This window comes from Netta rufina, assembly GCF_964035555.1.
Source record: "Netta rufina genome assembly, chromosome: 21".
NCBI classification, from domain to species: domain Eukaryota; kingdom Metazoa; phylum Chordata; class Aves; order Anseriformes; family Anatidae; genus Netta; species Netta rufina.
This window is the reverse complement of record NC_140145.1, coordinates 8,785,238-8,797,534: the sequence shown is the minus strand read 5'-3', so window position 1 is coordinate 8,797,534 and position 12,297 is coordinate 8,785,238. Positions and strand designations below refer to the sequence as shown.

Genomic DNA, 12,297 nt, shown 5'->3' with positions numbered 1-12,297 from the left:
AAAAGCTGGGAAGCCATTTTCTCAAGGGAGAAAAGACTGCAGGTTTTTCTTCCACAGGGGGTGCTTGAGCAGGCAGAGCACTTGACCCAGCCTCTGACCAGCATGACCGGGCTCCCTTGTCTCAGGGAGGCACACGCTGGGTACAGTGAGCAAAAGAGAGGCTCAGAGCAGGGGCTCCTGCAGCCAGGGGGGCTGCACCCCGCAGGGTGGTGCCCTGCCACTCCAGGGGTAGCTGGGGCACACGCAGCTTCCCCACACAAGCTGCTGGGGAGGAAGCAGCCTTTCTTTGCAGTCGTTCTCCGAACAGACCTTGCAACATCTGTAATTTAATTTGAAGCACTGAAGAGACCTATTATCTTCAGGCGAAGTACAATTTAGGCAGACCATAAAACCAATCAGACACAGCAAGGATTGCGGTAAGAACAGGCTGGGCACCCCCAGGTTTCTCCCATTACCCCCAAAGCGAGCCCAGTTAGAGAAAGAGTTAAACAATATAACACACCCAGCCCTGATGTAGTAATACCAATAGAAAATTGATGCTATGCATACATATTCACTTCACACGGGTGCCTCTAACAGCATTTGCTCTCATTGCAGCAGTACCGAAGTTGTTTTGAGATCAGTTCTAAAACAGCTGCAGCTGCAGGGGAGATGTTCTCCCCTGGAATCATTCCGGACATCTGCTCCCCCCAAGTTACCTGCACACTCCATCCAAAACGCCCCACGGTTCACGTTCTGTTCTGCACTTGGGCAAGCAGGCTGGCTTCAGCATCCCTGCATCAAAACGGATCGATGCTGCTGACTGCTCGTCATGCTAGTTTCATTGATTGCAAGTGGCCCAACAGCAAAGTTCCTGCTTGATTTTAAATTAATAAATCTATAACAGTGCTTCACAGATAAAACTCCCGCTTATTAGCAGCAGTTGGCTCTTTCCAAGAGGAAGAGTTTTGCTCCAACCAGTCCCATTAGCCTATTAGGAGAAACTCTGCCCCAGCGCAGCCTGAGTTTGGGCAGCACTGGGATCTCATCAGAGAGCAACAGCCAGCCACTTCCAGCTCCTTGCAAAAAATAAAATAAAATAAAATAAATCCACCCACTTTTAAATAACATTCAGCATCCCCTGCTCTGAGAGTGCTTGACAGAATAAGGATCTGCACCAGTGCTACCCCAGACCAGGATGCAGAGGCTCGGTGCCTGGGAGGAACTTGCTGCAGTGGCTCAGGAGCAGTCCTGCTGCTGCTCCCCCCGAGTCCAGCAAAACACAGCAGAAATCCATGCCAAATATCGACTTCCTTCAGGCTCCTGTCCTTCTGCCTCCCCTGACACCTCATCCACCTGAAAGCAAAGTGGAGGAGGACGTGGACGAGAAGAGATAGTTGAGCAAGAGGCTCCTCTTCTTATTATTTGAACCAATTTAATGGCTGTGGCCATGACAAGTCCAGAGAGCACAATGCATTTTGTAACCCTGACAATATCCCTATTAAAATTGCATCAAGCCACCAGTACAAACACAGGATGAGGCTGTATTCAGACAGTCAGCAGCAGATGCGTATTTCATCCAGCGCATTCAAGTGCTGCCTGTTAACGTGACCTAACGGGAAATCACGGGGCCCAGGTGAAACACATTACTGCTCAGGCTTCTCTCTCCTCTCTCCCCCCTCTCTGAGCACAGAAGTGCCAAAACAAGCTCCTAATCAGAGATAACATTAGGACTCGCTGATTGAGAGAGAGGAATCCTAACGAGCACTCGCGGCCCCTCCAGCCAGCTGCTGCTAGCCCCCCAGCAGTTAGCATCACCGAGCCATGAGTTCCCCAGACAGAGAGCCTTGGAAAGCCTCTTCCAGCAGAGCCAAACTCTGCTCTCCCCTCCACTGCTCGCCACGCAGCAGCTGTATCATTCTGCAGCCCAGGTTGGGCTGTGCAAGAGGAAAAGAGCCACCTTCAGCTTCCCATGCCGACAACAGCGCTATCAGCTCCATCCCTCAGCCTCAGGGAGCAAGTTCTCGTGGGCTCTACACTTGATGAAGAGAAAGGCACCTGCAAAGGCAGCTTCTTGGAGAGGACTTTGTTGCCATTGCCCTCACGCAGCACATACCCACACGCTCACTTTGTCCCAGCTCCACGCCGCGGCTCTGGCACGCTGCAAACCACTGGCTGGGAAAAAAAGAGCGAGCGCTCCTCGGCTTCGTTATTTGCATTCATCTGCTTTTCCATAACACAGAGATTTCCAATTACATTATTTACAGCAATCTGTTGTCAACTCCCACATTCAGCACTTGAGGATGAAGAAAATTAAAAGGCAGTGAAATTGCCGTTCGGAGCTTTGTTTCCGGAATAGCAAAATGTATTGCACCTCTGACCCCAACGTTTCTCAAGCTGCAGTGGCTGCCAGCCTTCAACGATTTATCATTCCCCTCTCAATCAGGCCTCTTTTTTTCCTGGGGCTCTATTCTAGAGGACACTATTTTGAGGCTAACTGCTTGCTACCACCCCCCAAAATAATATGCTAGGCTATTGATGAGTTCTCTGAATTGCAAACAGGTGCACATCACTTCGATTCAATCCAGAGTCACCCAAAATAAACACTCCCCTCCATCAGCACGGTATTTTGCCAAGAAATCATCATGCCAGGCAGGAATAACCCTGGGCTATGCTGGTTTATAATGTTCAAAATGGTACGAGCGTACATGCGAAAAGGGAAGCCCTGGGGGCAAAAAAGGGAGGAGACAATTCCATTCTTCCAGCACGGTAAGCTTCTTCCTCTGCATGGTTTATTTTGATAAACCAAGAAATGCAGCCAGCCATGAAAATGTCATTTAGCGGAGAAGAAATTAAAGGGAAAGTGAAGCAGAGGGGGCAAATTAAAACTTTAGCAGGTCCCTGATAGCTGACATGCTCTTTCATATTTGATGGGGTTTAAAAAAAGCTATTTATCTCCCCCCACCCTACTTTAACTGTTTTCATTATCACTACAATTTTGGATGTGTCAATTCAAATGTAAATGTGCATGAACGCTTCCAAGAGGATTTTAATTACGATGATAGCATCGCTAATTATGGATATATAAAAAATATATATATATATATAAAGTGGTAATTCAGGGAGGCGCTTTGCACTACCTGGTGGTATCAGTCAAAACAAGACTGTGCAGAGAGTTACATGGGCGGGCAGGGATCTGACACAACGCTGCAGGGCAGAAGGTGATGACAGAGTTCAGCCACACGCCACTGATTCAACGTGGGCACTGCTGCCCAAGCTGTTCTCCTGCTCACGTGCCCTGCCAGAGGCCTGGCAGCAGGGAATCGTTCCTGCTTTATACCTGTCGCTACAAACCCGTGGCCAGCGTTTGCTGCAGTCAGGGATCAGCCTCCCCAGTCGTGCCACAGGATTTCATGTGCATGCACTACCAGGCCTGCTCCAGGGAGAATCAGCCCACTGGCCCTCCACCTTCAGTCTCCAGGAAGGCCACACGAGATGCCAAGCCGAGGAAAGCAATGCAGTACGTCAGGGAGGGAAGAAGGAAGGTTCTTGCCCTTGAAAGTAAATGCGAGCATGACTGAATTTGCTCCTAGTCTCACTTGCATAAGCAATAAAACACAATCCACACCTGTTTTAACTCCACCTCACTCAGAAGATGTAAAGGAAAATGTCCACAGAAACCTGGAAGAACAAAAGTGTTTTGTTTTTTACAGTAAGTGCCTCTGTAAAGAGATGGGACAAGTGCTATCTCCAAAAAGCCAGTCCTGGCTTAAAGCAGATCAGGTCTATCTTATTTCAGTAGGAAGAGATGCGCTTATCATGCAGGGGTGTCTGCTGGCCCTCGGGGATGTTCCCTTTGCCTGGAGAAGCACCCAGGCTCTGTCAGGTCCCAGAGATATTTTAGTACCATAATTTCCTCCTACCACATCTCTGGCAGCTCGGAGACCCCCACCCTGCAGGCACACAGCACGCTGGGCAGCCCCAGCATTGCCAAACACGCTGCTTTGCTTCTGGATGCTTGGGACGCAAGCAGCAGGCAGAATCCATTAATCACCTCCACTCTCCAGCAACGAGACAGTGTCAGAGCAACTTGCTGCTCATTGCTATGCAGCACAGCCTTCCCAGCGGAGGTTTTCAAGGAAACAGAAAGCAGCAAAGAACACTTCTGAGTGGCTGAGGCTGGGATTCCCGACGGGATCTGTGGGCATCAAGCATTCAACCTCCACTGAAAAACTGATGTAAACAATAGCTTGCTCCTCGGTCTTCATTTTGGCCTAGGCACACACGGACGATTTACTCATGACTGAAGCCAGCACAGATTTTGCCCACACAGCAAAGGAGCAAAGAAGATGACCACACCACTACATTTTCAGTAAAATTTCAAGCTTACGGGGATAAATAATACGAAGGGGAATGGAGGGATGAGAGCTTTAGCACGTGTGCACGATGCTGCACACTTTGGCTGTTAGCTGCTGTATGTGAATGTCCAACCCCACCACGCTGGCTTTACATCCTGGTGGACCACAAGACTCAGTTGCTCACTCAGTGCACAGCAGGGGTTAAAGGGGACAATGTCAGTCCCAGGCTGTTGTCCCAGCCAGACGACACTCATTAACTCTAGCCAACATCATTTAGTCCACCCAGGTTTCTGAATGACCTCCCGATCTCACTTCACTGCCTGGCAGTCTCTCGGTAACAGAGTTGAGAGCTTCATAAATATCATGCCCAAATAGTTAGGGCAGTGGTTCAGAAAATTACAGATTGCAAACATGGCCCTGACGCGGCAGGAATCACCTACCTTGGAAACATCACATCTCATCACACCTGCTGGGGGCTCACATCTCTTCCTGGCAGGGAACACCACACCAATTACTGCCACCTCCGCGCCAGACCAGCATCAGACACTCACCCACGAGAGCTGGACAAGGCCAGGGCCCTGAGCACGGCCCTGCAAGCTGGGAGGCACTGCCTGAGCTCTGCAGCCTGGGACAAGCCCGCTTTAAGCATGCACTTCATTAGCATGGGCTAAAGGAGAGCTTTGCTTCATTACCGTGCTGTGCATTGAGAAAGGGCGAGAAGAAAGGTGAGAGTGGCTGCTGGTGATGTTATTGCATCAACACAAAGGGTTTGGGAGGGTTCCTGAAGCTTCCCGTCTGGATCCCAGGAAACAAAACTGGACCAGTACCCACACATCACGTACATCTCTGGTCAGAGCACCAGCACCACCACAAACAGGAAAGGAGACAGACTGAACGGACCTTTAAACAAATCAAGAAAAAAAAAAAAGATGAAGTTTAGGGTTGTGAGGTAAGATGAGGCTATTTTTTAGGTAGTCTCCAAGGGAAAGTTCCATCCATTTTCATTAGAGAAGCACGTCGGCTGTATCTCAGGACTCACAGAGAGAGGGATCTCTGAAGGTTATCGTTCCCTCACACACTGACCGCATGTAACACTTACTGGACAGGTTAATGTTCTTCTCTGTCCAGTGACCATGGCTCCTCATTATTTTTATAAGAAATTGAAGAAAAAAAAAAAAAAAAAAGGCAATTATACATTGTGGGATGAGAAAAAATACAAGAACAGAAAAAAAGAAATGAAGTCAATCTCAGCCCCATACCCATCTCCCCACAGGACATGGAAACTGCCTTGACCTGCCACACTCTCCACTTTGGGACTGCTGTCTGGATTTCAAAACACCTGGATGATTCAGTGCATCAAATTATTAGCAATAGCCAGAGAGCTCGAATGCTCTCTGCCTGCCCTAGTCGCATTGCCACTCAAAAATTACAGACAGCATCCATCATCTTACCCAAACAGGAATTTTGCAAGTACTCGCACACAGATAATCCCCTCCTACTTAAAACCCAAGCAATGCTAAATCTCCACAACTAATACAAAAACATTCACCATCTCAAACACCTGCAGAAACGCTCTCACTGCACTTCCAAAATTGATGGATCTAGCAGAGCACCCAGGTTTCACAGTTGGTTGCAGTGGTCAGGAATAGCTGCACTGGATTGATGTTCAAGGACCACAAGCAAAAGCTCAAAATAAATTGATGGGAACAAGTGAAAGTCCCTCTGTAATCACTGAACAAATTCACCGGCTTCACAGCACAGCAGCAAGCCTGAAGTTGGTGGATGCTGGCTGGCAGACAAGAACTGAGGCAGGCCATTACTTTTTGCAGTGTAAAGTCAAGGATAAAGGATACAAAAATTTAGAGACCTGCATCAGAAGTCTCACACGCTGGCAAGTTATGGGATTTGACAGGCAGGGGGAGGTGGGGGAACAGAGTTAAAAGCTGCAATCCTGGTTATTTTTAGAGGGACAAATATTGAAGCTAGGCTATAGATCTCTCCAGCTGTATTAAAGAACCAGCGTTAGCCAAGTTTATTTGCCACAAAGCTTGGAGGAAAACAGCAGCAAAAGGTAAGTCTCCTTACAGCCATAGCTAGAAAACAAACAAACAAACAAAAAACAATACAGGCTAGAGGGGCTGTGGTTTTTTTTTTTCCCCTCCATAACATCACAAACCAAAGTTATCACCATTGTGAGCATCAGCTGAGCCTCCCAAACCCTATATCCAAACCTCCCCACCCCATACCCAGGCAGAGGGAGGAGCCCATGCACACTCAGCACAGACACAGGGCAGGTGGCTGAGTGCTGCTGAGCCCCTTCTCTCCACAGTTAAATTTTACCTCTCTCTGTTCGCTGCAGATCTTGCACAACCAAAGGGGGCGTTTCTGGGTTCCAAAGGTTTCTATGCCACATTTGGTGCAAACTTTCTGAAACAAGGAGAGAAAAGAAAAGGGTGGTGTGAGCAGCTCCCCACAGCCATATAGCCTCCAGCAAAGAGGTTGAGAAGCATCTGTCCCAACAGTTCTGGTTTGCTTTCCTTACCAATATTAAACATGGCACAATTCTGTTATTTATCCCAGAGATACGTGGATCCTAAGAAGCTGCTTCAGGTCTATAAGGATGTTAAAACAAAGGCAAATCTACTGCACGGTCCCTGACTCCAGGGTGACAAGAGAACTGGATGGCGCAGATCAAGCCACACAACAAACAGGTATTTCTGGAGTGGTTTTTTTTTTTTTATTCTTCTAAATCCGAAAGCCCAGTCACCGTGGCACAGAAAGCAGCTGTAACCAAGCACAAAACGAGTGCAAGTTTGTGCAGGACTGTAAATCCTCCCCTCCCTTCCCTCACACACGTTGCCTGAAACCCCACGGCTTCCCCTCCATTTCGGCCAGCACTTGGCAGCTATTGATTTGTGGCTGCTTAGGGAGCGGGCACGACCGTGCCTACGTGCACGTTTCCTGAGCAGAATGCTTGATAGCACCACACAGCATCCATCCCTGCACGAGGGAGCTTCCACGTCTCCGCTGGCATTACAAGCCATTTACAACCCAAATCACCTAATTTTATATAATGAAGCTGATGGGTATCAGGCTTGGCTTGCAGTTGAATTAGAAATGGGACGAATGCTTTGATCCTCACAGAGAAAAAGCCACTCACAAGAGGGCCCTGGAGAGCAAAAGCTTGCTTAGGGAGACAATTTACTCCCCCCAGCTGGGTTTCACCCCTCTCCCCACTGAGGCTGCTCCCCCTATAACCCAGGAGCTCTGTGGGATGAAGGCTTGGTGCTCACTTTGCCCTCAGTGCCCACGCTCGGAGGAGGAGAGCAGCAGAAAGACAGTACCTGAGGAATGGCTTCACTGCATGAGCAAACACACCCAAATATTTCGGTCAGCGCAGCCCAGAGGCAGAGCTCTCGGTTCTGCTAACAGCTCAACAGATGGCTTTTGTCAAGGCTTTTGCTCTGTCTGCATCCCAGCGGGCACTTTAATGGTTTTTTGGCTGGGATGCCTACAGGTTTTCAGGAAGGGCAGAGAAATAAGAAACAACCTGCTTGGTCTGGTGCATATCGATATTCAAGATGGTGCTACCCAAGCCAAGAGGGACTGCAGATGCAAGCAGCAGATAGTGCCGCAGTTAGGAGGCACCTTCTGAAATGCACCAAATTCTCCCTTTCTGAGACCAAAACCTGAGGGAGTAACTCAGTCGTAAATACCCTCAGAGATCCCAATCCCCACATATAGCACATTCAAACACTCCCCCTAGTGGAAATTTCCCAACAACTTTCCTCCTAGCCATAAATTTTGAAAGCTCCAACACAAAACTGGGCTCTCTTCCTCCCCTTCCCTGCAGACTAGCTGGGAAATCGAGCATCACCCACAACCCCTCAGAAGACATAAAAATCAAAGATGCTAAACACAGCCCTGTTCTTCATTAAATACAAGATATCTTTCTTCTCCTACTTCTATTTCACCTTTTATACATGATCCTGATACCCTCTGCATGGTAAATTGCACATTATGTTTCGTCTGACTACTGCTATTGTTAACACGTCTGTATTTGCATACATCTTTGTCTTGCCATAATGCATTTATTTCTAAGATAATAAAAACCAATATTAAAATCATTCTTCATTTTGACCTATAAATGCTAAAACAGAAAGTGGCACTTAGGAAATCCATCAGGCTCCAAGAGCTATAGAGCCTCTATTCAGCAGAAGGGACTTGCAGAAGGTAAGTCCTCTGCTATATTTCAGATGTATCGTTACAGCAATCCCTGTTATTGAGCTAAAAGGGCCGCAACGACTTTCCAATGAGATGGTAACAGAGCAAAGCTAGCAAGAAAAATATGAACTTTAAAAATCCATAATTCCCTGACAAGTCATTGCTTATCGCGTTCAATGCTGCACAAGTGATGGATATCCCTGGGGACTGGGGACAAGCTTAAAGTAACAGCCCCCTCTGTGTGCTCTGCTGAGGGATCAACTGTTTTTGGGTTCACACCACTGTGTTACAAAGCAGGAAGGGGAAAAGCCTAGGGCACCCACTCACCATTGCCCTGAGCTCGCACACGGCTGAGAAGCGCAGCCAAGCTGAAAGCAGCTGCAAAACGCACACTGGGAAAAACAGGATCTCACCTTAAGTCAACCTCAGTGTGAATCCTCCTGAACTGTCCAACAGACTAAAAAGAGAATAATGAAAAAAAAAAAACCTACCCCAAAGCCAACTAAACAAACCCAAGAAGAACCAGTTCTTCTTTGGGTCTTTCTGGTTACAGCCCCCCAGGAGCCTCAGGCACTCACAGCCTCGCTAGCTCTAGGGGTTATTCCTGCAACTGCAAAGGGGCAGAGCAGGGCAGGGTCTGCAGCAGCTTTGCCTCCACGTGCTAGCGTGCGGGGCTTGCAGGAAGGAGGTTAGGAAGTGCTGCAGCACCATGACCTAGCTGGCTTCAGACAAGGTGAGAGCAGAATCGCCAGGGGAAGGAGGCAGGAATACAGCACATCCTGTTATTCTGCATGCTTGAAATGCAGGAAACAGCTAGCCGCCTCCTGTCTGCCAGGCAGCCCTTTATTGTCCACAGACACGTCTGCACAGAGCCCGTGCTCCCCTCTGAGAGAGTTGCCCTGCAGCTCCCCTTTAAGCCAGACCCTTCAGATACTTCCCAGTATCTTCCCGCTGCCTCCTTTCCCAGCCCTTCCTAAAAGAATCACAGAATTTCTAGGTTGGAAGAGCTCCTTTCCTCTGGCTGAGGACCCAGGGGTTCAGAAATGTGCATTCACCCTCCCAGTCACTGCCTTACCAGCGATCTCTGGTATAACCCCTGCCTTGGTCGAGCTGCTTCTGAAACAGGAGCTGGTGGAGAAGCTCACTGCACAGCCAAGGCAGCTCCCTGAGCATGGTGGAGGGGTGCTGGGCCCTTGGTACTGCCTGCAAGACCTGCAGCTCACCAACTCCACCAGCGCCAGCACAGAAGGTTCTCCATCACAGCCTGCACAGCTGCTTAAGCACAGAGCTGCCAGCACACACCCCTGCGTGGTAAGATGTGGGATTTACTCAGTGCTGCCCTGCAGACTCCATGGGACAACTCTGCAGTGATGGGGTGGGTGGCACCAGCAAGTGTCCCCTTGGCTCTGGTGCCCAGCAGGGCCACCAGGCTGCTCCCTCCCACCCTGACACCAGTCAGAAGCACTCCTGCACCCACTGGTACCCTCACCTCTCCCCAGGCACCTCTGAGCACTCGCACAGACATCTCCCCAGGGAAGGATGGGCTTCAAGTGCAGGAGAAGCAGCCTCCCAGCAGAGGGAGGATAAGGTGGTTGCCTTGGAGATCCTCATCTCCGCAGCAATGCAGTTTAACCCCTGCTTGTCGGGGAGCCCAGACGAGCAATAATCATCCCACAGGGATGTAGGATGTTATGTAGGACCTACACATTATGTAGGTCTCCCTACATGCCTGTGCTCCCTTCCAAACAACACCTGTGCAGTCCTGCCAATGACACACACAGTCACTGATGCACAGGGTAATTTATGTATCATCGAGGTTGGAAACCTTACACTGGTTTGGAACTTAAAGATGGGTTCGAGTCCCCTGTAGAAACACATTACTGGAAGGTCTAAGGGCAGACCCTGTGGGGAGGAGCAGTAAGGCACACAGACACTTCTATAGGTGCCTCTGACGGACGGATGTTTCTGCCTCGTCTCTGGAAGCCCAGTATCTACCAAGCATCTATCAGTCTGATGCACACCATCTCAGCAGTAAGTGCAGTTTGGGCACTTTAGGATCACAAGGAATAAGGTAAAAAGAAAAAACCCTGGGGCTTGACAGCACCAACCCGGCCAAGCAGGGCTAAGATAAGTTAACTCTACAGAGCGATCTCCCTTCCGAGAGCCCCGGTGGCCTTGCCTGGACAGATCTGCTACCAGGAGCAGGCAGGAACCCCTGTGAGCAAACCCACCTTTTTGCAGTCCTGACAGAAGACCGAGGTACTCCCCAGCAGCCCGAGCAGCTCCCCGCAGAGCAAGCACTGGGAGAGGCCATTTCCCATTGCGTTCTTTCTCATGTTCTCCAGCCGCTCCACCAGGCGCCTGCAGGGAACAAGGCCAGGCAGAGGTCACAGCAGGTCCTTGGGCACTGCCACAGAGCCATTCTGCTATCTCAGATCTACAGGAGGAAGCTGTGCCAAAAACCTGCAGGTGTGTGCTCCAGGTTCAGCCCTCCCGTGCAGTTTGAAGCCCCTTGCTGGGACCGTATGTACCCTCACTTCAGTCTCTGCGCTCAGTGTTTCCTAGTAGCTGGCTCTTGGTCTTCAGGGAATAAAACCCCTGTCAGTCCATCTGCTGGTGCTCACCGAGACCAGGATAAGCAAAACTGGGAGCACCACTGGCAGGCACGGCTCAGCCAGTGGGCACAGGGCAGACGGCTCACAAGAAGGGCACCCAGCACCCTTCAAGAGCTCAGTGCCACCTCAGCAGCACGGTCTCAGCACAGTGATTTCCTGCCTGGGGAGCAGGAAAAGGGTTCAGTGCTCAGACCAGGGCAAGTCAGCACACGGAAAGGGCAGAGGAGTTAGACAGTGAGACCTGCCAAGCCCTGCTCTGTTTTCACATGCACTCCCTGAAAGCAGCACTGCAGGCATGCGACTTACATCTCATTAGAAGCAGGAAGGCCAGACCGAAGCCATCAGACCAAAATGAGCCTGGCTACGGTACAAGAATGCCAGCAACTACCCCCTGCTTCGTTCAACAGCCTGCTTGGAAGACAGGAAGCACATATTGTATGCACAACATCCACAGCAGCAGGACCACGGAAAGGAAGGAAGGAGGGACAGGCGATTCGGATGCGAGATGCGGAGGGCATGCAGAGCGAGGCTGCTGTCGTGAGATCGCTGCGAGGTCATTGTCAGGCATCGTCTGTCGGCGGGGAGGATGACAAACAGCCAAACATTTCTCAGAGGCAGCAACCAGCCGCAGCCACGTGGCTCGGTCCTGTTATCCTTGCATCCCCCTTCTCATTAGTGCTAATGTCCCACCAGCCAAGCCCCGCGCTGCGAGGAGGGCAAGGTCTGTTTGGAAGAGGCACTGCCCGCGGTGCCGAGGTCAGACCGCACAGCCAGGCTGAGCCGTCGTTACCGGATTTATGATCCTTGACTTCAGCACAAGAGAACCCCCTGGAGTTAACACAGGCATTTCGGAGAACGCTTCAGCAGGGGAACAGCGGGGCTGTCGCTGTGCACAGCTACACCAGCACAGGAGCCATCAGCCCCTCGGGGTCGCTGGCTGCTTCCAGGGCTGCTGGGGTCCCCCACACAGCACACAAACATCACTGCTCATCCTCACCAGCACCAACGTGCACTGTGCAGGGACAGAGCAGAGCACAGGGGCATGGAGCTGGGCCTGCTGGGCTTGGGCTGGGAGTCACCGAGGCTTCGTGCCTGGTGAGCATAAACCCTGCTGGGAAATG

The 12,297-nt window shown here is 50.3% G+C and overlaps 1 protein-coding gene across 1 annotated transcript in view; it reads right to left on the bottom strand.

Moving 5' to 3' along the window:
- The window catches only part of RPH3AL (rabphilin 3A like (without C2 domains)), a gene marked incomplete at its 5' end in the record, with an annotated part of 28,062 nt that overhangs the window by 13,589 nt on the left and 2,176 nt on the right, over positions 1–12,297 (bottom strand). The window contains 2 exons of the mRNA XM_084299537.1: positions 6,678–6,764; positions 10,793–10,922. Coding sequence (XP_084155663.1) covers positions 6,678–6,764; positions 10,793–10,922 — 217 coding nt within the window. The remainder of the gene's footprint in view (positions 1–6,677; positions 6,765–10,792; positions 10,923–12,297) is intronic.